This window comes from Pelmatolapia mariae, linkage group LG20 (genome assembly GCF_036321145.2).
Source record: "Pelmatolapia mariae isolate MD_Pm_ZW linkage group LG20, Pm_UMD_F_2, whole genome shotgun sequence".
In the NCBI taxonomy this organism is placed as follows: Eukaryota; Metazoa; Chordata; class Actinopteri; order Cichliformes; family Cichlidae; genus Pelmatolapia; species Pelmatolapia mariae.
In genome coordinates, this window is record NC_086244.1 from 25,021,378 (window position 1) to 25,047,271 (window position 25,894).

Here is a 25,894-nt window from a genome sequence, read left to right on the forward strand (position 1 = left end):
GGACATAGTCACTCATATACTGTTTGATTATATTTGTGGACTGCCAATTACGCTGAGTTCCTGCTGTATTGAGCCTATCCATTTCTTCATTTAGTCCAAGGTTGAGGTCGCCTCCAAGAACAAGTGTGCAATCAAGGTGTTCAGAGAGTGCACTAAAAAATCCGTGGAGGAATGAGGGTTCATCAACATTTGGACCATATATACTTACAATACATAGCTTTTTGTTCAATATTGATAATTTAATAATTAGGAATATACCCTCTGGATCTATAACTGTATCGAGTACTGTAAAATTAACATTTTTATGTATTAAAATTGCTACTCCCCTTTGTCTAGAATTATAACAGGCTGCAAACACATTAGGAAACTCAGGTGTTTTAAGTTCGTTTAAACCTGTGACAGGTCTGTGAGTTTCTTGTAATAAAACAACATCTGCCTGTAGTTTTTTAAGCTGGTTAAATATCTTTAACCTCTTTCCTCTGGTGCCAGCTCCATTTACATTCCATGTGACAAACCTCAGCGTGCCCATAATTGTGTGTGTATGTCTAATGATGTACGCTGGGTGTTTCCTTTAGACGGGTGAAGACAATGTGGAAACATCACTTGTTTGTAAATAGAAAGAGAAAAAAATGTGTGGTGAGAGGTTCCATAAGTCTGACTATGTGTGTAAATATTCACTAATATGAACAAGCGTGGCTTGCGTATGTGTCCTGTAAGTCTGTATGCGCTGTGAGGCTGTTGTAAATGTGCTGCCGTTGAGCGCATGTGTTTGCGTGATCATGGTGTGTGAATATGCAGAAATAGAGGGTGTTGTTTGTAGGTGAGTGGGGAAGTAGGTGATCACAGCAGTGAAAGAAAAGAGAAAGAAAGAAACCACGTGAACTGTGAGCGACAACAAAAAAAAAAAGAAAAGAAACGGAAACATTCCAATTAAAGCAATGACGGAGGGTGACGGTGTTATATCTGCTATGACATCATACTGATATTACTAGGTTAAACACATGTTAAAGAAGAGAGTGTGAGTGAATAAGAAAAGAGTGTAGCGGGTTCTTATCTGGAGTGCAGTCAATATAACCACGGAGTGGTGCCGGGATCGCGGTAGAGCTGTCCGTCCACGTAGAGCCGGTCCACGGCGATGACAGCACGGGAGCCTCTCTGGATGAAGTTACGTCGAACTGGGAACAGGACCTTGTGTCGTTCCAGGCTTTCTTTGGGGAACTGGTCGTTCACGCTGAAGTCCGTTCCTTTCAGCTCCCTGCCGCGACTCTTCACCTGTTCCTTCTGTTTGAATTGACCGAATTTGGCCACAATTGGACGTGGTCTCCCGGTCCGCGACCTCACGCCTCCCAAGCGATGCACTCTATCGAAGTCGATGTTCTTTACGGTGTCCTCCGGCAGCTTCAGGTGGGTTTTAATGAAGCTTTTCACCGTTGCCTCCACGTCCTCATCGGCAGATTCTGGAATACCAGAAAACACAAGGTTGTCTCGCATGCTACGGGCTTGTAGATCGATAACGGACTCTTTTATTTTTTTATTTTCTATGTTTAGCTGGGTCACGTTATCGGTGAGAGATTTGACCGACTCAGCGTGGCATTTTCAGCGGCAAGCGTTTCCACCTGCTGCTGGCTGAACTCCAGGGATTCTCGCAGAGATTTAAATTCCCGGTGTAAAATCTCCATCAGGGACAGCCTCGCATCGAAACTGGACAATCGCTTGTCGATTGACTCCAGGATGTCTGCAATGTCTTTGCCGGCAGGCGATGTTGTGCCGGGGGAGTCTGCCGGGCGACATCTCTTCGATGACGGTGTCTCAATTTTGGCCGGGGAAGATACACTCTGGGCCTTCTTCATGACTAAATCTTGGAAACACCGGTCGATGTAATCTTGGAGAGCGTCTAAACTCTCCCCGTTGTCCTCCAGGGTGTTAGAGATGATAGGACAGATGTTGTTAGTTATATGACAGTCTTTGGGTTCCGGGGGGAGTATGGTTGCAAAGCTGAAACTTAAAGGAATTGACGGAAGGGCACCACCAGGAGTGGAGCCTGCGGCTTAATTTGACCCAACACGGGAAACCTCACCCGGCCCGGACACGGAAAGGATTGACAGATTGATAGCTCTTTCTCTAATACTGAAGCTTAAAGAAACTTTGTTAAATTCTACGCTACCATTCGCTTTTTTTCCGCCAAATCTCCGGCGTCTGACGTCACCTACAACATGGGTCGCTTACCTTACCCGTCTCTTCCGTCACTTACCTCCCGTCACCTGTTGTTTCGCCCAAGCAATGTTTTATTAATTTGTCTAAAAAATATTTCATGTGGTGGCTGACAGAGGGCCTTTACTCTGTAAAGGGGAAGACAGCAGGTTTCTCTGGATGCACAAGCATATTTCACTGTATGTACCAGACACCATCTGGACCAACTAGGGACACTGTGGCTTTCCTGAGCAGTGGAAAGAAAGAGCCAGACCTCAGCACAGAGAGGAATATGTTAAACGGAGATAAAGTGTAAACACAAGTGGCCACAAGTATATACCTGAAATATAAAATATAAAAGAAAGTATAAAAACCAGAACCAGTAAATTAAAATAATACAAATAACTGGCTTGGTAAACACAAAATATTAAAGAAAATATTGTATAACGTGAAATCAAAGAGAATGCAAAAATGTACCACGTCCAGAACGCTGTAGTGGGGAAAATAATGAAGCTGAAAGTGGAGGAGATGATAGCAGATTATATCTGAAAAGAGACAGGCATGTGACATGGACAGAGATGATGCGAAACGTTTAATGTAAGAAGTGTCAACATGTGGATGAGGAGGAGGGTGGGAGTATAGAGGGAGGGAGTGACATAAGGCTCTTACATTTCTTACATTTTTTCCTTGTTAATCCTGGGAATCCTGTCAACACGGTCTTTGCTACCACAGCTGACTGGCAGAACAGAATATGTGTCCCGGTTTACGTTTCATGGATTAATATATGAAATAAATTGGCACATGTTACAACTTGGATCAACATGGATCAACTGTTTATTTATTCTTAAGAGCCAGGCTAACAAAAATGTGTTTCCTAACCATGGCTTGAATAGGGTACTTGTTGTAAAGGCTCACCTTTCAGCACATTCACTTCACAGATGCACCTTGTTTCCTTTCCTCACCTTTGATTGGGTGTGGTGCTTTCCCTTAATTGCACTCACCTGTCACTCGTTATATAAGGACTGCACTCACCTACAGTTCACTCTTTCTTCACTCCCACATGGGGCGGCAGCTGAGGCGAGTTTCTGTTTGAGTCTCCTGAGTTCATGTATTATTTTGAGTTACTAAGTTACTTAAATCATATTTTGTTTCTTTTCAGAGATAGCAGTCCATGTGTGTCTTTCCTTTTGCTCATTATTCAATAAAACGAAAAACCCTGCAAGTGATTACTGACTGTTCATTCTCATCCTGACCGGATGAGCCCGGATGAACAATCTCCAACCTCCTCTGAACCTTCCTACAAAACAGTACTACTAAAAGACAAACACTAATTAATAGATAATTACAAGGTTTTATAATTCATCAAAGTCCTGTGTGATCTCTTGAGCTTTAAATGGGTAACACACCAGAGCCCTCAGTTTAGTCAACTTCATTCTTGCTGTACTTTTTCCTACAAAGTTTTTTTTTTCATTTTCTGTCCTCATTTTGTGTCGAAATAGGACTGACGGTTGATGTGTGAAGCAGGGAACCCCTACTCTCTTAGTGGTACAGCTGATATGCTCTGGTAGGACTGCATCTATTATGCATACATATCGCCTGCCGCTACATCTTCATATTTATGATGCTCCAGTCATGTTGGAACTCTCAAAAAAAGCAGATGCATTTAGCAGGAAAGTCAGTTTTCGGATAGAACCAAAGTGTGTTTAAACGTGTGTGTTTCCCTTTCCTTTTTTAAAAAAATTAGTGCAGTCATGTGTGGTAGTCCACATCCATCCTTTATCCGAATGCCCATGTTTGTTTATCTCTTTGTTTCTGCATGCTGAGAGAAGGCAATCATCAGGTTTAAAAAAACACAAAGTGTCACAGCCAGCCGAGATTCAGCTGTGTTCGTCTCTCTGTACCTACCCTTTCCCCCCCACATCCCTCTCTCCGTTGCTGGGGTTACAGCAGGACCTGATGTGGCTCCTTTCCAGTCAGCCTTTGTTCTACAGATGGCCCTGGCCTCGTTGTTTCTCCTCCTGTCGACCTCCTCTTGGTCTTTGTCATGTGCAGCTGCACTTCAGCCCCGATATCTGTCGTTATGCAAATATGAACAGTTGATTAATTAGTGCACACATAAAAGTTCTTTTTCCATATGGGCCTCCTCTTCATTAGTAAACATCTATTTTACAGTGCCCCTAAGTGCTTTTACAGTTTATGTGCATGTGTATAGGAAAAGGATGTGGGATTGTGGTGGACATGTCACTGGGTGAGTAACAGGAAGGCACTGCTTGTAAAAGTGGAGTCCACAGAATCTGTTTCTCATTTATAATATAGATTACTAGTAGATTCAAAGGGTTAAAAACACTCGGGCTTAAGACAATGGTTGCTTTAATTAGGATATTCATGGCTGACTTAAAAATGTAATAATCTGAAAAATTTTTACAAGAGAAAAATAGTAAAGGTTATAAAAATTTATAATTTTTACATAAATCCTGTGTAGCTTGAATAACTAAGGCCTCTCCTGAGATTTATATCTAAAAACCAAACTTTTTCTACAGTTCCAGGGAGATAACACTGCAGCAACAATGGCACTAGTGTTATTGGTGGTAATCAGGCAAATAAAAACATTTCCTGAGGATAAGAGAATCCACAAGATGAGATCATGATTATGAGATCAGAGATGAAAATCTTGGCCGGTGGACACTGGGATAGCTTGCCAGATATGAGATGTGTCACAGTTTTTTATTTAATTTTAAGTATAATATTAAATTCACTATTTTCCCCAGAAGCTGCATGAAAGGTGGCTGCTATGCATCCCTTGTGAAAGAACCAAATAGAGCAATTACTCAAATGTAACCAGATTTCCGCGACCTCAACCAGCAAACCTGTTCTTCGTGCAAACCGACCCAGTTCTCTCTCACTTGCTCTTTGCTCTTGTTTCCTCGCCTTTTAGTCCAGTTCAAAGAATTCAAGTGCAATTCGCAAGGTAGCCTAATTTCGTAGGTTGATAAGGGAGTTGGGGTGGTCCTATATTTAACATGGGGAGTGGAAACCACATTAGAAAGCCCTTTGGCGGTCCCTGAGCTTTTACTCTGTGGACTGACTGGCCTTTTTAATACAAGACAGCTTCAATGTGGCCTCAATAAGAAGACAGAGTCTACATCCTAATAGATTTGCATTACGCTCATTAAACACATTTCAGCTATTGTCATGCATACACAGACGTGTCAAAATATAACATTTACCAAATATAACATTTAACATTTGCAGAAATTCCCCCCGTCTGTACTGCTTATATTAAATCAGTCAATTTATTTTTATAACCACAGAGTTGGGCTTCTAGAAAATAATAATGAAAAATAAATAAAAACAACTTCTGTTCAGCAGTCAGATCCTTTACTACATGAATCTATACTACCATGCCGAAACATTCTTCTATTAAAAATATTACTTTTACCTTTAAAAATATAATCAACCAAAACAGACGTCATTGTATTTATAGTGAAGCAATGGCCCCAGTAAGAAATACGTTATGGTTTATTATAATGTATTTATTGGACTATAATTGCATAAAAATAAATAAATGTCACCTGACTCAAGGAGCTATCAGTTGTTAGGTAGCTTAATTTGCAAAAATTTGTTTTTTCCTTAATTTATTAACTTTAAATACTTATGAATAATTGCTTAAATATCTACACTAAGAAAAATTTCTGTTACAGTAATTTCCTCTTCTAATGTATAGGTCTAAAATATATTCAGTTTTTTTTATATAATCACAAATCAGTCACCTCAAGGTGCCTTACACTGAAGGTAAAGACTTTACTATAATACAGAGAAAACAATCAGATGAAAAAAAAAATCCCTTTTAACAGGTAGAAACCTCCGACTGAGCTAGGGCCAGTGAGGGACAGCCATCCATGACTGTGGAAGAGAGCCAAAGATGAATGATACCTAATGATTAAATGCAGAGTCGTGTATGAGCACAAAGTAAGTGAATAAGAAGCACTCAGTGCATCATGGGAATCCCCAGGCAGCCTAAGCCTATTGCAAAGTAACTAAGGGAGGATTCAGGGTCACCTGATCCGGCCCTATAAGTGTATGCTTTGTCAAAAAGGAAAGCTTAAACTTAATCTTAAGAGTAGAGTGGGGTTTGTCTCCCCAATCCAAACTGAGAGCTGGTTCCACAGAAGAGGAACCTGAAAGCTGAAGGTTTCTGCCTCCGAGAGAAGGGAGGGGATGTTATGAGCATCAGGTTTTACTGCCGTGCTCTCTATCTCTCTCCCTGGTAACTCACTTCTTCTATGGAAAGGTTAGTCTCTGCAAGTTTAACAGTTTATTTATTTGAAATCCACTTAGGCCCTCAGAATGGTAATAAAAAACGACACCATTGGTTGGTTTTACTATATGATTAGCCATTATATTTAAGGTAGGTCTGTTTCAAATAAGTGTTATGTAAATGGATGTAAAAATACTCTATGCTTCCAGAAAAGTTCAGTGCAAATAGTGTGTGAGGATCTGGGTGGGTGTTTCTACAGATTGTTGATGGGGGAATTTCAGATTAGTCCACATATCTAATGCTCATTTAATTTAATCTGGAGGAAGCAGGTGTTCATGAGCACCAAGCACTACCATCTTTCACAGTTGCATAGTTTACAATTAGGTCTCTTTACTCCCTTTGGTTTCTTTCTTCCTTCCACTTGTTGAAATGTTGTCTGAGGCTAAGATGTTTGGGGAGTGAGGGCATAAAAAAGAGCTTTAGCATTCCCAAGGTGTTAAAAGAGAGCTCCTAAAATCTTAATGACACTATTTGTATCTGGTGTTTCTTCTGTTCTCAGATACAGTTTACTAAAGCAGGCAGCTTTCATTCTTTCATGCATTCATCTAATTTTATTTTCAACTCACATCCACCAACACCCACCCACACCCACATAACAAAGACGCACGTACACAAGTATACAGACACACACGTGCACAGTGATGTTTACACAAGTGTTCTCTTATTTCTACATTTGTCCCCAAATCCAGAGCAGCTCTTTGTAGAAGTGTGAAACAGCACAATGTCCTCCCCTTCAGGGACTGTCCTCATTTCTTGTAACCTTTTCACGGTCTTTGATCTTTTCAATGACAAAGTGAAATTCTCTCCAATCCCAAGCCTTTCTCTGCTGTACCTGCACCTTATAGATGGTCAAGCAAATATTTGGTAACAGCTATAAATATATAAGCAGGCCATGTGTAGCCTAAGTGGACATCCATCTTCATTACCCTTATTTAAAAATGGACAGCAAAAAGCAGCTTGACAGATCTCCAAATAATGAAGGGCAAAATGTGTTTTTGAAGCTTTCTGAGTTTATTTAGCTCGGGCAAGCTTTGGAAACTCTCATATTTATTCCACTGAATGAGAGCCAAGGCATGGAATGTGAAAGGAAGCAGGAGTACAGGGAGAGGCAGAGGGAAAGTATGCAAATGCAAAAGAGAAACACCCAAGCCATGAGATGAAAATGATAACCATTGCATCATCACGTTGCCCTGCTGTGAAACTGCTTGGAAAATCTACAATTTCTTAATGTTTTTCACTAAATATTACTGTAAGTATGTCTGTGTGTGTGTGTGTGTGTGTGTGTGTGTGTGTGTGTGTGTGTGTGTGTGTGTGTGTGTGTGTGTGTGTGTACATGTTTAGACATCTTTGTGAGGACCAAAAATTGACGTGCCACTATATTTGTGGGGACCAACAGTCACTTATGGGGACAAAATACCTGTCCCCATGATTTTGAAGGCATTTTTGAGGCTCAAAATTAGGCTGAGGGTTAGGGTTAGGTATTTATTTTTGATGGTTAGGGTTAGGGTAAGTGGCTAGGGAAAGCAATATGTCAATTAGATGTCCTCAGTAAGATATGAAAACGAGTGTGTGCCAAAGAAAAAAATCTGGGCTAAATAAGTTGATACAGCAGAATAGCTGATAACCTGGGGTTGAATGTTTTCTGCACGTCAGAAGAAACATGAAGTAAATATTGGTTCATTTACTTCTGAGACTTATTGAGATCATATATAGAATAAAATTGATACTTATGTATTGTTTATGTTGTGTATGGCATGGTTGAGCCTAATTGCTGTATGTGTCCTTTAGATTGGGTTTTCACATAATAATAATAATAATGGTGTTTTTTTTGTTTGGTTTTTTGCTTTGTTAGATATGACAGTTGGTCATTTTGTCTCTTTTCAAAGCTTTTGTAGTAAAATTGTCTGTAAGGTATTTTGGGTGTAGTCACTTTATTTGAGGTGAATGCTATACAGTGGCCCAAACTGTGATGAAACCTTTGTTTAGTTAGTTAATTTATCGGCTTAGTTTAGCATTTAATAAAGGTACTTATAACGGTGTGTTTGCGTGGTAACCCCATTTTCTGTGAAGGTTGACATATCTGACTCCCTTAATTGTAGGCTGTACCCCTTTAAAGTATGCATGTTAAACATTAACAAATGAAGCCAATGCAAATGTTTATCTCAACATAGTTCAAAATGACAACATGAAAAAATAGATAAGAGAAGCTGCACTGACTCTTTGAGTAATTCATGATCAGTTTTAGGGGCTATGTCAAAGGACTGTTTGATGCTATCCCAGATTTCTCTCTTTTGTTTGATCTAGTTTTAGCAAAACTGTTGTAGCAAGTGCTGATTCAACCAAAGAGTGGGTTGAATCAGAGTGTGTTTAAAGTTCTGCCTCAGACATACTTGAGTTAAAAACAAACACACAATAATATAAATGAATAGTTTGAAAAAATATGAACATTGGTTCTGTCATTTCCCCCCCTTTTCAGTACCTCGGACAGCAACCATTCAAGTGACATCTGGAAACTCCCTACACTGTACATTGAAATTATACAACGCTGTCTGAAGTAATAAAAAATGTTATTATTTCTATTTCCTTGTCTTTTTCCTGCCATACTGGATAATGATAACATATGAGCTTGCTTGTCAGTCACACACATCCCCTTACTAGAAGTATCCCATATGTGGCCAGTTTTATTGCTACATTAGTGAGAGCAGTGGGGAAAAAAGTCACATTTCAGATTGCTCTTCCTTCTATCAAACCTATATATAATCAAACCTATCCCAGGACAGTGCTGTGTACTGTACCTGCCCTTTTGACATTCATCATTATTAAGGTCACCTGACCTTGTATCATATGAGCTGAGGTACAAGGGGTAGGATCTGCGTGTCTCTTAATGTCTTATTAATAATTATTCCTGTGGCACTTGCGTCTTTTTAAGCTTTTCACCAAACATTTAATTTAATTTTATGCTGCTGCTGTTATGTATTCATCACACATCGACCTGACTGAACTGCCTCCTCTCTTTCTCATCACTTTAACACGTACCATTGGGACTAGTGGACCCGGCATTAATTATCTTTCAGATTTCAGACGGGATATCAATCGTTAACCATTTTCCTTGAGCCTAATTTAACTAATATTATCGCCTGCAGAATTAGGTGCAATACTTTACCAGGACACACCCTAATTTATTTCTGGTGCTGGTGCATCTTTTATGATACTTTCGAGTGGAAATGAAGCTGTGATATATTCATGAGCAGCCTATTTGAAAATATCCCATCTGTGGGCAATGACCTTGTTTAAAAGGAGACTGTTTGTACTCGCCAAGTGTGTGTGAGAGAGTCTGTGTGTGTCAGCGCGCGTGTCTAGAAGACGGGGAGAGGGGTAGAAGAAGGTGGGCACGCCCAAACGATGTGCTGAGTGACGCCCGTCTGTTGCTTTTTCTGTATATTGGAGCGTCCAACGATTGGAGGAGGAGGGTGAAGTTACCCAGCGCTGGCGCGTCGTGGGCGGGTGGAAGGGCTGTTTATAAACCCAGATCTTTCCTCGTGGGCGGGAAGAGCAACAGTGGGGAGTGAAAGTGAAGCGAGAGAAGAAAGTGAGAGAGACGTAGAGGAGACAAGGCTGTGGTGGCGACGGCTGTGGTTGACCGGGGTCCGCGGAGGGGGCGAGGCGGCCGCCCCTGTATGCGTCTTCAACCGCGCATGGACGACCACCTCAGCCTCCTTCAATCACCCCCGCCAAGCGCAACCAAAACCCGGGGCGACAACCTGGTGAACCACGGATACACCGAGACAGAAGCCGACGTGATGACTGTTGTGGCTTGTGACAACATGCTAGAAGAGTCAGCGGCTCTCCCGGGCCACCACTCTCTGGATCGTTATGAACCGGATCACGAATGCTGCGAGAGGGTGGTCATCAACATCTCAGGGTTACGATTTGAAACGCAGCTAAAGACTCTCTCGCAATTTCCAGAGACGCTGCTGGGTGACCCCAAGAAGAGGATGAGGTACTTTGATCCCCTCAGGAATGAATACTTTTTCGATCGGAACAGACCCAGCTTTGATGCCATCCTCTATTACTACCAGTCTGGCGGGCGCATAAGAAGACCTGTGAATGTGCCCATTGACATTTTTTCTGAGGAGATACGCTTCTACGAGCTGGGCGAGGAGGCTATGGAGAAGTTCAGGGAGGATGAGGGTTTCATAAAGGAGGAGGAGCGACCGTTGCCTGAGAATGAATTTCAAAGACAGGTGTGGCTGCTTTTTGAGTACCCAGAGAGCTCTGGTCCCGCCCGGGGAATCGCAATAGTCTCAGTCTTGGTCATTCTCATCTCCATTGTCATTTTCTGCTTAGAGACATTGCCGGAGTTCAGGGACGAGAACAGGGATCCAATCACCATTGCGCCTGTGATAAATGGCACACTCCCCTATTTCATCAGCCCATTCTCGGACCCGTTCTTTGTAGTGGAGACGTTGTGTATAATCTGGTTCTCATTCGAGCTGCTAGTGCGCTTCTTTGCATGCCCGAGTAAGGCCACGTTCTCCAAAAATATTATGAACATTATAGACATTGTGGCCATTGTTCCCTATTTCATTACACTTGGCACAGAGCTGGCAGAAAGACAAGGGAACGGACAGCAGGCCATGTCTTTAGCCATTCTGCGCGTAATTAGGCTTGTTCGGGTGTTTCGTATCTTCAAACTGTCGCGTCACTCTAAGGGGCTTCAGATTTTAGGACAGACTCTAAAGGCCAGTATGCGTGAGCTGGGCCTGCTCATCTTCTTCTTATTCATCGGTGTCATCCTCTTCTCCAGTGCTGTCTACTTTGCTGAGGCAGACGACCCAGAATCGGGTTTCAACAGCATCCCGGACGCATTCTGGTGGGCTGTTGTCACCATGACCACAGTGGGCTACGGGGACATGCACCCCGTGACAATTGGGGGAAAGATTGTGGGGTCTTTGTGCGCAATTGCTGGCGTGCTGACTATTGCCCTGCCTGTACCTGTCATCGTCTCCAATTTTAATTATTTCTACCACAGAGAAACGGAGGGCGAGGAGCAGGCACAGTACTTGCACGTGGGCAGCTGTCAGCCTTTAGCAGACACCGAGGAGCTGAGGAAGACTCGCTCTTCTTCTTCACTCAGCAAGAGCGAGTACATGGTGATAGAAGAGCACGGGATAAACAGCACGTTCAAACAGCAGCCCAACTTCCCCACTACCGCTCAGAACAACTCGCAGAATTGTGTGAATATAAACAAAAAGATTTTCACCGACGTGTAGCCATTATTTTAGAGCCATAACCCTGAACACAGGAAGTGGTGACGAATCAACACACAGCTGGTTCTGCCGTTGCGCACCAGCGTGTGGAAGCAGCGGTAGATCAGAAAGAAAGAAAGAAGAAAAAAAAAACAGAAAAAAGAAAAAAGAAGCGAAAGAACAGAACCTGTATGTTCAGAGATGCTGCTTTGCTGTCCATTCAAAGAATCGGGATTTTTCATTTCAGTGGTATGAATTCATAATTCTGTGTGGTTCCATTCGCGCTTGTAAGAAGATGAAGAGCTCCTTATAAAGTATTAGATCTACCATTCTTCTCTGAGTGAGGGGGGTTGACCTGTTGTGACTCGGGCAATAGTGAGTATATTTTTCACAACAGGTAGACATAGAAGCTTTATAACTGTGACAGATGTGCACAAATGTATAATACTTGAAGGGCACTCACATTGTATTAACATGCGTTATGGGTCGTGATCCGTCAATCATCGGCTATGTATAATATCCAGAATCATTTAAATATGTTTGTGTGTGCGTGTTTAAACACATGTGAAGTCTGAAAAACACAGTTCAGCATATAATATCTCAATTAGACCGTTTTGTGCTATGCCTTTATTGTGCGTTAAAGTCTAGTCCAAATGCTATTCTCTTTAAAAAAAAAATATATATATATATATATATATATAAGAATTCCCAACAATTTCTTTGTATGCATTCTACTGGTTGGCTTTTAATGGTTAAACGGCGACATGTAAACACAGGGGCCAGCCGACTCCAGTTCTCATTATCGATGCAAGACACACGTGCAGCGAAGAAACACTGAGCTTTTTTTTGCGCACACAAACAGTGATCAAAGATGGAGCGTGTCTCTTTTCGGATGCCTCGAATATAGCCCACTGTGATGGAGTCTCCATGGCGACGGTCGTTACCTCGGTAACCCCCCCCCCCCCCCCCCCCCAGTCACCGTTACCATGGCACCCTTGTTTCCACAGTAACTTCCCAGATTGCTTGGAAGCAATATTGAAGATTTTCATCTTAATGGGTTGTCTTCGGTCTGTAAGAAGGATGTTGGGGCACCGTGCTTCGCTGCATAAAAAATAGAAGCCCAAACACACCCACTAACACTAATCTGCAAACTCCCCCAGTGACCAGAACAATGACACAAAAACAAATCCCACCAAGGAGGTTGTTAATTACAACAGTCCTACAAAACAGCACAGGCTCGACACAGATAGCTCCAAAGCTGTCTGTCAAGAGAGGCCGAAGAAGAGACATGTGAGGAAATTGTGAATGGACTGGGAGCACATTGTCTGGCTGCCCTGAGTGCGCTACTGTCGGCGTTCAGCAGAGGCTGCTGTTCTCCCACTGAAAAAACTGGTAAGTTCTAAGCACTGTGGTGCTCGTCTCATTCTGAACGATCACTTTGGCGTAAGTTATAACATAAGACCCGTGCTTTTGTTGTTTGGAGATTTACACGGGTAATTTACTGAATGGAAAGTTCAGGCAGGTCATTTCAATCTAACAAGTTATCATCACGAGACGCACTGACGCTAAATTAACCTGCACTCAGGTTAAAGGGCAGTCAGTTATCTACAAATCCATTTTATATAGTTATTGTAACGGCATATTGTAAGGTTTTTGACTTTCGTCCTTCATCGAACAGTGTAGTGATGTCTCACCATTTGCATGCATGTATATGTTTTTAATGTTTAGATCCACGTCAGTCTTTGTGTAGGATTTGTGATCCTCATGTGTTTCACCTTCAGCTGACGCTGTCTAAGAAATGGGTAAGAGCACCGACAACGTGCTCATACAGGTTGTGTATGAGTGCTGCCCCCTGGTGGCCGTAATCTACTAATTGAACAGGTGCCCTGCTTTGTGACCTCTATCATTTCTCATGGATATCACGGGGACCCAAAAGGGGATGTGATATTAGAAAGCAAAAGAAAAAAAAAGAAGGCTTGTACTTGTAATAACTGAATACATTCTAATTATTTAAAAATTAAGAAATTGAATCTGTAATGGGGTTTTTCTGTTGTTTGCTTGGTCTTAAAAGTCTTAAAATACTCGTGCGTTTTCATGTAACACAGTCCTATCTTTGATACCGTTGCACTGATGATCCTCCAGATTTATGTCTGTTTTCGCCCAGTGTCCTCCCTGACTCTGGTCACTTAACTGAAAGCAGAGACGAGAGTGAGGCAGATATAAAACTTTCGAAAGCCAGGACAAGGGAAATATAATTATTCTTAAACTATTGACTACACAATTAAATGTTTGATTACACAAAATTACATCTTTTGTGTACCTTTCCAGTTAGGGATTAGCGATAATCATGGTAGTTTCATTTGGAGGGATACCCTAAAAGGCAAAGTGGGAGGTGCCTCAGATAAAACCTTTTCATTGATTGATTATAAGTTTTCAATTTGATCCCTGGCATTTTTATATTTTTTCAATGGTGAGCTCCATATTGATCATCAGCTGAAAGCCTGCTCATTTCTCATGTTACATAAAATCTCTAGCAAAGGAAAACACTAATAGATCAGAAAGTGAATAAGCAGAAATGGGAGCCACTTGTTATTCACCTAACTGGATTGGCCAGTCTGGAAGCCTTTATTTCCCGGGCCTCTAATAATCCACACGATAGCTTGTTAGAGACATTGTACACTGCAGTGCACTCATCCTTTCAGTTTTTGTTCACTAATTTCAAGTCAACTCAGGTCACTTGAGAGTTACAATCATGTCTGTCAGACTTTAATTTCCTGTCCTTAACGCTCTCCTCACTAAGACGTTATTCAGAGTTACACAGTTCTTTGCCCGACTGTTAATGAGACAAAAGAAGGAAGAGAAGTAGCTTTGCTTTTGCAGAGACCACAAAACTCTAAAAGTTTTGCTTTTCCTTCCCCCATCTTGTCTTTTTCTCTCTTAGGTGAACTCTTTCTCTGCTCAGACCTCCCGGAACCCCCAACGAAACCAGTTAGACTGCCTCCCATTTAGGTAAACAAACTAAATTGATTTGATACAGGTGCTAATTACTTAGAAAAGCTGAGTCATTTTGAAGGCATTTAGATTAGCCATTAACCTGCAGTGACCTTATTTTTCCATTTAGGGGTGATGTGACTCCGGTCTTCCTGTTGGGCCAGATTGGCCAAGTTAGCAATTGAGACAGAAATCTCTCTGGATTAATTCTTCCCACCCTGCCTTCTTGCTCATGGTTGGTGCCCTTGAACCTGAATTAACAAGTTGTGCCTATTAATCACCCTGCCACGCCCCTCCAACGAACCACAGCTCATTCCAAAATGCAACAAAATGCAGTTTTGACAAGCTTATAATGGACACTCAACATCCAGTTTTGTAGCTGCAGTTTTATAGCTGCTTCTGCGCTGGGGCTAAAGCACTGTGAACCATCGCAGGATCAGAAGTTGTTGAGACAGTGACAGAATTCAGCTGCAATGGACTCTGACTTTTTTGCCACATGCTTTCTATATAAAATTCAAAAGGATAGATGCAGAAAACAAGAGAGCAATTTTGCAAAGCACTTTTGCTTTACTGGAATATACAAGGATTTTTGCATTCTGTATTCACCTTTCTGGGAAGAGATGTTCATCATGGACAACAGCTGACCAGCATTAAGACAGAAGTGGCAAAAACCAAGGCCATCCACAATTTACTGCTATAAAACTGTGATACAAATTCAAGGACTGTTAGTCATTTGCCTTTGTTAGTTCTGTGTGCTTTGTATTTGTAATATGTGAGACAAACGCGTATGTATATGTGCTGGTCGCTGCTATTCCATTGACATATACTGTACGTGGAGGAAAATACAAAGGCATTTATGCAGACACAAACACAGACACATGCAGCACATACACATGCCTTTGGATGGTTTTCTCCTTCCCAGAGTGCACTCTTGATTTATGGGAAAGGGCAAAATGTTGTCATGGGATGGCTTGTTTGTTCTGTGTTATTTTTGTGCTGTCTTAAACATGACCCATGTAAAGAGAGTCTGAAAGTAGCCAAATTGTAAAGGAAAAGACACTCATTTACAGTTGCAAGGCAAAGTTTTAGTGCCACTTACTGATATATAATGTTGGATCATTTTCCTCAATAAATCAGTGAACAAGTTTTATACTTTTTGTTCATTTGTTTAATTGGGTTGGTCTGTTTAACTAGCTTTTAGGTAGAAATATAGACACTCTCAAAAGATTCAGAAAACTTTCCTGCAGCTATGTCCAGAGGGATGTCTGGATTCAGTACATTTCCAAAGTACATTTCCACTTTTAAGTTAACTAGAAGGGAGACTAACAACCTGTGTTTAGTATTCTTCTGCCTTTCTCTCACTCTAATTTGTTCAATAAAAGAAACCTATTAAATTTGCAGTTAAGCGTTAATAGAATGAAAATACATGAAATGTTTTATAGCTGGGCACAGAATTAGTGACTGCCTTACCTGTACAACATATTATGCAATTAAGTACATGACATAAAATGGTGATATGGTTTAATCCTTCAGTACCGCAATATTCAATCATTTCATGAGTTTTTCTGGATGCTACTGTGTGCAAAAATGCTGTTGGCACACAGGATGTGCCACTGTTTAACAAGTGTTTCCCGTGAAGAGCGTTGCAACGTGACAGTCTTTTAATAGTGAAAAACAGTGCTGGCCCAGAGTCCTTTGGTTACAGGAAAACACACTAACACAACAGAAGAAAGAACAAAGAGAGCTCTCTGTAGCAGCAGGACCAGACAGGAAGCTTATGACGGAGTACTCCATCAATGAACTAGAAGGGCAATATTAAAAATAAAAGAGACGTCTCTCTGACAGATTTAGAAAGAAACATTTGGCGATTCCTAAATTTAATTCTACGTCACACCGGCAGACATTTGGATGCCCCCTGAATTGTCTGGTTGCACCTTAAAGAGAACTGAGCTGTGTTAGAGCACAGTGGAAAACTTCATATCATCTCCCAGGCGAAGAGGTAAATATTAACATTGTAACAAAGGTTTACAGCAATCATGCTGTCATGCTGTGTATGAGAAAGTGTGCTTTATTGCTGCACCAAGCCTGCCAGTTCACTAATGACTCTGCCATCTCCCTTGGCAAAAGTATGGCCTAGAGAATCAAACTACTATATCTTTGGTTGTCCCCTCTTACATGCGCAGCAAATCCCCCTCACAGTCTATTTGTGTCTGTTTTCATTTTTTTTTGCTTGTCCATTCCTTTAGTATCAAACATAGGGAAAGGCATAATGTTGCAGTCGATCACAAAAAAAAAAAAATCCCTATGATGTCATCAGACCTCACACTAGCCATAGGGCTAATGCACAACAACTCTCCATAGTAACAAGGGAGGGTTGCTGGTGGCAGATTCAGCCCTCTGCAGGTGCATTTCAGAGCTAATCTCTTGAGCTGTTGGTGTTAGTGTAAACTGTGTACAGAGCTTCTGGGAAAGGTAGAGGCTAGCAAAGTCTAATTTTGTGTATCAGTGTGTTTATTAGAATTGTACACTATGTAGACTGGGTTTCACCATGCAGGGACTTGATGTGAACAGCAAGTTTAAGTTAAAACAATTTCAATATTGTGAGCCAACATCATCCCAGCATCCCACAAATAGTATAAAACCTTTACAATCAAAATGCCAACGTATCTTGAAGGGAGATGATGGAATGTCCCTTTGAATGTTTCTGGTCACCTGTGATCAGAGGAAAGAAGTTGTAGACACAAAATTTACATAAATTTTCTAAGGTTAATATTATCACAAGAAACACTGCACTTTGGGGCAAATTTTAATCCATAATTTGTTCCCTTTTGAGTCTTTTTTTTTGGCTTCTACTAACACTTTAGGGGAAAGTCTGGATCATTAGCTGCAAAATGCTCCTCGCTTAATAAATATGAAGCAACTGAAACAGCTGCATACTATGGCCCAAACCAATGCTATCAGAGACGGGAATAGAGAAGCTGAGGCCCAGGCAGGTAAACAGTGAGCCAGACTCTTTAAGGGAAAGTCTACAGAGCCCTCATTACAAGTAAATCCCTTCTATACAGCCTTCACACATCATCTTTCTCACTTCATTTGATTTTCATAATTTGAATTTTCAATTTTCGTCTGTTGTTTTTGAGAAACAGCATATAAATGAGTTTAATACATGAGCGGAAAGTTCCAAGCAGTAAAAATATAATCAAATAAATCCACAGAATAAAATTCTATGTCCACAGAATGCCAGGACTTATCAATTATCAACACATGGGTAAGCTTTTTTTAATCATTCCCATTACATACTTTGGTATATTTGAATGTTATTCTCTAAAATATATGCTTATGCTTTAGACCCAAGGCTAGATCAATTTGTTGATGATTAAATTTTTAATTTTATGTTAATTTTAAACCATTTTGTATTTATTGGCTGCTTGACATCTTCTAACAGTACCAACAGCTAATTATTATTTTTAATCATAATTACATTTTGTCTTAAAATCAGAGTTCAGATTAGAGTGTACATAATAATGTTATAAAAGAAGGTGTCAACTGATTTCAGCTTCAAAATTCTTCATAAAAGAACTTTCACAATAACTCAATCAGGACTTTCTTAACATAAAGTATAATAAAGCCTTTTATGCCCTGGTCATGTGACACAGTACACATGGCTCTTGTTTTTTTCCTCTAGTGACTCCCAGTTGTGTGATATTTCCATATTCGCTAGCAGAGCCACAGTCTTGGCACTGGAGGAAAGGATGGTTGCTAAGGATGATGATGCTGTTGCTAGTGCTTCCACTAAAATCAGATTATTTCTTACTGCTGATTGGCTGATCAGTACCAGTTCTCAGCCGCAGGCGTAGCAGAGAACACAGGACTCCCTGTCCAGTTCTGTATACAAATGCACAGAAAAAAATATATTAGAAATACAAATATACACACTGTCTGACACATGTGGGCCTGCAATAAGATTTAGATTAAGCAAGAGCAAGATGTTAATTTGCAATCTTTTACTGCCAAAACAAAGAGACAAATGGTAGAGAGGCTGACAGTTTAACACAAAGACACAAAGACGCTCCTGCATTCTGCTGGATGACTCATCACTGTCACTGTGACCTTTATCTGCTGCCCTCTCCACCTCTGTTCTTCCATCCCTCCCCTTCGTTTTCATTTTCTGCACCCCTCTAACTGCATTTCCTGAAGACTTTTTTTTCCATCCTCCCTAATCTAGTCTCTTCTGATCCATAAATATAAGCTCTTCCTGACACAATTTCCACCATTTCTCTGGTGTCTTTCCCAATAGTTGTTTTTCCACAACTCTTAGTAATATAATACAAATATACACAGACAGACTACAGGCAGACTGGTACTTGATGCTTGTGGCTGACAGACTACGGTTTGTATACATTAACTGTTCATTTAGCTGAATTGTCCAGACAGAGAGCACTTAACTGCTGCCCACAGTTTCAGAAATTCCTTAGGGAAAATGAATGTTCAGTGGATGTGTCAGGCCACCAAGAGCCTCCATGAAAAGGTGATGTTTTTAATATGTTGCTTATAGATTCAGCAGCACATATCTAGTAATACAGAACACATGCCATTTGTATACTCCTCTCTTTGCTAAACCACACCCTCCAGATCAGCAAGATCATTGATTTTCTCTTGTTTTCTAAGGTGGAGAAAACAACAGAAAGTGAAACCACATCTAGAATCAATACTGGAGCACTCTACTCTGAAAGTAAGGACATATCTCATCGTGAAAACCGGTTGCTTTCAAAAGACAGGTATAGAACTTGCAAGGTCATTTTCTAAATATAGAGAGAGACCCCAGGGGGAGACATGCAGAGAATGTGAAGAGTGGGTGGAGAAAATGAGGGAAAAAAGAGTGATGAATAGCCAAAATAAGCTGATGAACTCCTTGGTGTGTCATACAGGAGCCGAGTTCTGTAACAAAGATTAGTTTATTTTTGTTCTCCGTTTACATTAACTGCAGTTTCATTAGATGTAAATTCAGAAACATATTCATTTCATGCTTTACTTGTGTCAAATTTGAATATATTTATACATGTATAAAGAAATGTGTGTGTTTTTGCACATGGATTTTTATGGGTTTGAAGCCACAAAGAAACAGGGAGTCAGTATGTTAAGGAATGTACCGATAACAACAGCTCATCACTTCATGTGTGAGTGTATTGCATCTAGTAAGATATCACCTGCTGCAGCACCAGCAGAGGTCACACAGGACAAAGCTCCTCCCCTGCAGTCATCTGTCATAACTTAGACAAACAAGCTCTCTCCCTCACTCGGTCTCGTTCTCACTCTTTACCTCGCCCAGTCACTTCTAAATGTTCTTCTGCATGAGAAAGGGTGGAGATTTTAGGTGTGCGCGTCTGATACACACATATCCTAGTCGTGCCATAATCGTTTCAAAATATTCGTATGCTCTTCTCTTGCAGAAATAATGGGTTCTGCGTAACCTCTGCACTTAGATGTTATCCCGAGTATTATGACTGTATCCATCATATTTACTTCCTCTAATCCATCTTCAAAAAAAGAAAGAAAGAAAAAACAAACTAACAAACAAAACAGAGTGCCTGGGTAGCATTTTGGAGCATAAGCTCCAATAAATTCACTGGCTGTCACAACAGTGGTGCATATTTAATACAGTGAAAAATAATGTTTGCATGGTTATTGCAGTCATGTGGGGTCAATAGTTGGAAAGCAATCTAAAGTTTCCCTTTCAGATTTTATCTGGCCTGCTTGGCTAAACATAAAACAGAATCAATGCTCCTATTAGGTTCAGACTTGGCATAACCTGAAGGTAAGAGGGAACTGGAGATGGATCTGGCTATCTAAAGTCTTGGAAGGGGTTTGGGGTCTGTCAAACTCTGGGTATACTGTGTGGCATTGATATAAAACTGTTTATACTTTATATGTCTATGGGAATTCAAAGTCCAACACTGTACCAGTTAGGAAATACCCAATTTATGATTTAGGTCAAAACTTTAGTTACCACTGCATTTTTTGTTTTTTGTATTCATATGTTGGTACCCTGGTTTCATCTGAAGTATTACACAATGCCTGTGTGCAATGAAACTGTGAATTTGACGTATGTCAGACACACTATAGAGTTACAAAGAGATTTTCTTTTTTTAGTTTATGTACAGTGAGTGATCACATTTTATTTACCTAAGTGCCTTACAATACAAAAGAGAAAGAAAAACACGATGTTTCCATCCACACATATGCAGATTAGTCACATGTAATAACACAATAATAAACTGTCCCTCTTCCACATCCAGAGAGCAGCAGTAACTGAATGTTACAGTTGATGCATATCTGAAGTTGCTTGCGAGAATACTCTAAAGTCGTCCTGCGATGGGAGCAGAAGCAGAGTCCCCCTAGTGTGTATATCGCCTGTGTTGAGTTTTGACAGAGTTGACAGTTCAGTATATGTTCAGTGTATCAGACTGCTTCGTCGGTGCTTTAGAATATCTGCAGTATGCCCTGCATATATTTAAAAAAACAATCCTGAATCATTATGTAGTAGGTTTCTAACCTGTGATAAAAGATGACTTATCCCTGCCCTGACTGTTGTAACTTATACAGATATATAGAGATATAGATATATAGATAGATAGATAGATATACGTTGTATCCCTTCAACATAGTACAACAATAATTGATAGTGGGATTCCAATAAGACTTCAGTTAGCTGATGATTTTTTTATTTGCTTAAATAAATAAAACAATTTTTAAAAAATGTATTCATGGTTTAGAACAGTGAATTCTAACATGAAAAATTGATGTTGCATCTGAAAACAAAAACACAAAACAGCTGCAAGAATTAAATAAACCTCACATCACTATGACCCACCCTTTCTGAATCTCATATTCTATAACATTCTCTAAGTGCACTTTTTCTCATCCCGTGAGTGAAACTGTGTTTAGATAATTGCTTTCAACATGGTGGTGGAAGATGAATCATTGCTCTACCGACACCCAGCGCGGGATATTGGAAGCTGGGCTTTCTCCTGCATTTAGAAATGGGCTGTGTTAATTTACATTCACAAACAACTGAAGATTTAAGAGTTCCAGGGCATTTATCAGCAGAACCTGATAACACCAGAGTGGCAAATACAGTGCAGTACCGTAAAAAAAGGATTTGTTCCCTTCCTGATGTCTTATGTTTTGTATTTATCACACTTGCTTCATCATGCTTCAGATCATCAAATAAATTTAGATTTTAAAGATAAATGCAGTTTGCAGATGTAGTTATAAAAATTATTATTTTATTTAGGGAAAGAGGAACTATCCAAACCTAGCTGTGCTGTTTAAATCCAAACTGTATAAACCAAGTCAACTTGAGCCTCATGGCATTAACTGATGCCTGGACATTCTCCTTCAGGATTTTCTGATAGAGAGCAGAATTCATGGTTACATCAATTAGAGCAAGTCGTCCATATTACCACCACCGTGTTTGACTGTTGGTATGATGATGTTTTTATGAAATGCTGTGTTGGTTTTGCACCAGATGTAACGGTACTCAAACCTTCCAACAAAGTTCAACTCTTGTCTTGTCAGTTCACAAAATATTTCACCAAAGGTCTTGGGGATCACCATAATGTTATTTGGTAAATGTAAGACGAGCCTTGGCGTTCTTTTTCTTCATCAGTGGTTTTAACTATGTAGCTCTCCCATGGATGCCACTTTTGCCCAGTTCCTGTCCAATTTTTGAAACATGAAGGCTGTCCTTAACTGAGGCAAGTGAACCCTGCAGTTTTTTTTAGATGTTGTTCTCAGTTCTTTTGTGACCTCCCAGGTCATTGATTTGCTCTTGGAGTAATTTTGGTACGCTGGCCACTCCTGGGAAGGTTCCAGGATATCTCCATTTGTGGATAATGACTCTCACCAGTGATTTACTGGAGTCTCAAAGCCTTAGAAATGGCTTTGTAACCCATCCAAAGTGATAGATGTCAGTGACTTCGTTTCTTATCTGTTCCTGAGTTTCTTTAGACTGTGATTGTGGTGATTCAATTTGAGATCTTTTAGCCTCTTTCACTTTGTCAGACATGTTCTATGTAAGTGATTTCTCAATTGTGCAGGTCTGGCAGTAATCAGGCCTGGGTATGGCTAGTGAATTTGAACTCAACTTTTCAACAAATGAGCTTAATCACAGTTGATGCATGATTTAAAGAGGTGGGCAATTACTATTTTAAATAGGGCCAGTCAGGTTTGGATAGGTTTTTTCCTTAATAAATAGAATAATTTTAAAAAACGCAATCTTTTAAAGAGTAATCTTTCTCTAATCTTAGCTTTTTTTTTTTCTTGATCTTGAACATCTAAGTGTGTCAATACACACACAAAAAAAGAAAAAGCAATCAGGACAGGGGTGTTTCTATGTCATACATATAAAGCTGAACCTGTCCTTGGGTGGTATAGCAAATAGCAGAGCAACGGGAACACAGAGAGACTTTTAGGACATTCCATATGTATTCCCCTGGGGATTTGCGAACTATCTTTTATGTGTAATTCCTGTTCTCTGTCTGGGGTCAGATCTGGGTTTCCACCTGGCCCACTTTCAAGTGAAGCAGAAAGAAAGCTAAGAAAGACTGTCAGGAGTAAATTGAACTCTATTATAATCATTAGAGAGACATGAATTCCAAAGCTATTCAAGACTGTCCAAAATAACTGCTCAGGAAGAATACCTGGGATTTTGTTGTTTTGTGCACAAACTGTTTAAACGTGTATACACTTTTTTTTTAAATTCCCCCTACAATTCTCCCTCACTGTTGTTCACGGTGTTTGGATTCTTTCTATTTATTTTGTGCCTCTCTTTAGCCCAAATCTAATTTGCTATGTGGATATGTATTGTGTTGCATCAGAAACACAACAGAAGCCAAGTTATTAACAACATTTTATCGCTCAAATTTTTTCGGACATTCTCTGCCTCTAAGGTTTTTTTTCCTTCTTCCCCTTAATCTCTTCTGGGCAGCGCATGTTTTGCTTAGAAACGCTTCCACTCTCTAGTGGGCGATGCTTCCTCTTTAATGTGGAAGAGTGAGGACAGGAGTGTCGGGGGGGTGGGGAGCGCAAAGGGATGGGGCGAGGCGCACAAGAAGCTTTTAGTATGCGCTGCAATGCCTAACTGCAGCCCACGCATCTCAACTATGGTGAATTATGGTGAAATATGAGAAACACGGGAAGAGCCGGCAGCTCAAAAACAGTTAGACGTGATGAGATGACACAGCCGCTGGACTGATTAGTCAAATAGGGGAAGAAGGGCATATATGAAGAAATAGACGAACGACCTCAAGACACCCTTTGAGAAGAGAAAAACTGGATTTAACAAAAAAATAATAGGCTACATGCGTCTGCACAACAACAAGACAATCGCGGTGAATTCCTGCATGCCATTAGCCTATCTGAAATAATGCTGCCTGTACTCGGACAGATAATGCTATGCTGCTTTGTTTAGTGCATGGAGACTGTTGTGGATTTCCATGATCCACACAGGATAGGGCTGCAAATGGCTTGAGCATGTCTGGCACCTGCCCCTCCAAACTAACTCGCGCTTGCAGTCAACTACAACATTTCCATTTAATGTCTGAAAATGCATGAACTTGGCTGCTTGGACTCAAATTTATTAGCAATAGTTTATTTCGCCATCAGAGGATTGGTTTAATCCATGGAGTGAGTTGTGAACGCATTCTGTTTCTTAGTAATGTGCATCACTGGTGTAGTCATATGGATATTCCCCATCCGAAAAAAAGGATGGTGATATTTACGTTGATGTTAATTAAAAAGTAACATTTTTTTTAAAAAAAACAACTTAGGAATCAAACAGGTGATTCCGCGTTATTTATTAAATCTGCTGAAGCGTCGGTGCCTTTCACAGTATCTTTTCTTCAGTAAGTCTACTGATGCCAGGCAACAAGGCTGTCGTTGTTTTTGTTTCGGGCGACGGCATAGTGTCATGTTAAATTTAACTGATGTCAGGATTTTAAATGTGTTTAAGCGCAAACCACTTGCCCCCACCGTCGTCCCCGACCAGCTTCAGCCTGCAGCCTAGCTGCATCTCGGCATGTGCCCGCTGGTCACTGAAGCGATGGAGGTAACTCCTGCATCCTCACACCTTGTCCCTTCTCCCATTCCCACTGCCGCCTTGCTGCAGCGTCAGAGCTTCGGATGATATATGAGTGACAGGAAGGAGCTGCTTGGACCGAGGGGAGTGACTCAGGACCGGGCACTGCTGGACTGCTTAAGATTTACCAGCAGAGGACATACTGTAAACAAGCCTCATACGTGCCTGTGAAAAGTAGTAGGTAGGGGCTTTTGATTTATTTATTTTTTCAGACAGTGCTTATTTTAAAAATCAAAAGTTGAAAAAAGTTTGTTTTTTTATCTTGTGCACGACCGTTGCTTTTGTGCAACTGCTAATGAACTGAACAGATGTGAAGTGTGTTATGTCAACCACTTGAATTGACAAATCTCCCAAAATCTTCTCTACTGAAAAAACTACCAAGTTTATTAATTTAAGTAAGATTTTTTTTTCAGCATTGGTAGGGAATGCTGGTAACACCACATATATAGAGGAAACTCATCTCAGAGACTGTAGAGCACTGAGCTCATAATCAGATTTGTTGGTTGTAATTGCACCCTGTGAGAGTGGATACTGTATTACTGGCCTGCATATTGATCCTGCAGTGTGCTCATATGAGGGAGAACTCATAACCTAATACACAGACACAATGGAGCCAGTGCTTGCAAATGGTTCTGCCCCCACCAACTTGTTATTTTCAAATGCTCTGCTTTCAAGGCCTTGAAATAACATGGCATTTCTGGGAAATAATAGCAGTTGAAATCAGTGAAAAATGTTTGGTTTAAAAATTGACAAAACGAGTGGATCATAAATGTTTGCCAGTGAATACAAGTTTCTGAACAAGTTATCAGTTTAAAGTCCCATAAAAAGTAGAGCGTAAAGCATGTGCTGATCACATTAATATTAAAGCCTACCTCTGCTTTCTGTCCTGTCCTGTTCCTTTTAGCAGGCAAATCTGCCTGACTGTACAAGTGTGTGGAGCCTTTACCTACTTGTGGCCCAACGTGGCCCCGCCCGGTCTGAAAGCTGCAGGTCCCATCTTCTTCCATC

At 40.6% G+C, this 25,894-nt stretch overlaps 1 protein-coding gene across 1 annotated transcript; it reads left to right on the forward strand.

The window, feature by feature from the left end:
- Nucleotides 1-10,118: 10,118 nt before the first annotated feature.
- LOC134618903 (potassium voltage-gated channel subfamily A member 3) lies at nt 10,119-12,724 on the forward strand. Its single transcript, XM_063464518.1, has one exon. It carries the CDS (start codon nt 10,186-10,188, stop codon nt 11,779-11,781), a length of 1,596 nt encoding a protein of 531 aa, XP_063320588.1. The 5' UTR covers nt 10,119-10,185; the 3' UTR covers nt 11,782-12,724.
- Nucleotides 12,725-25,894: the final 13,170 nt, after the last annotated feature.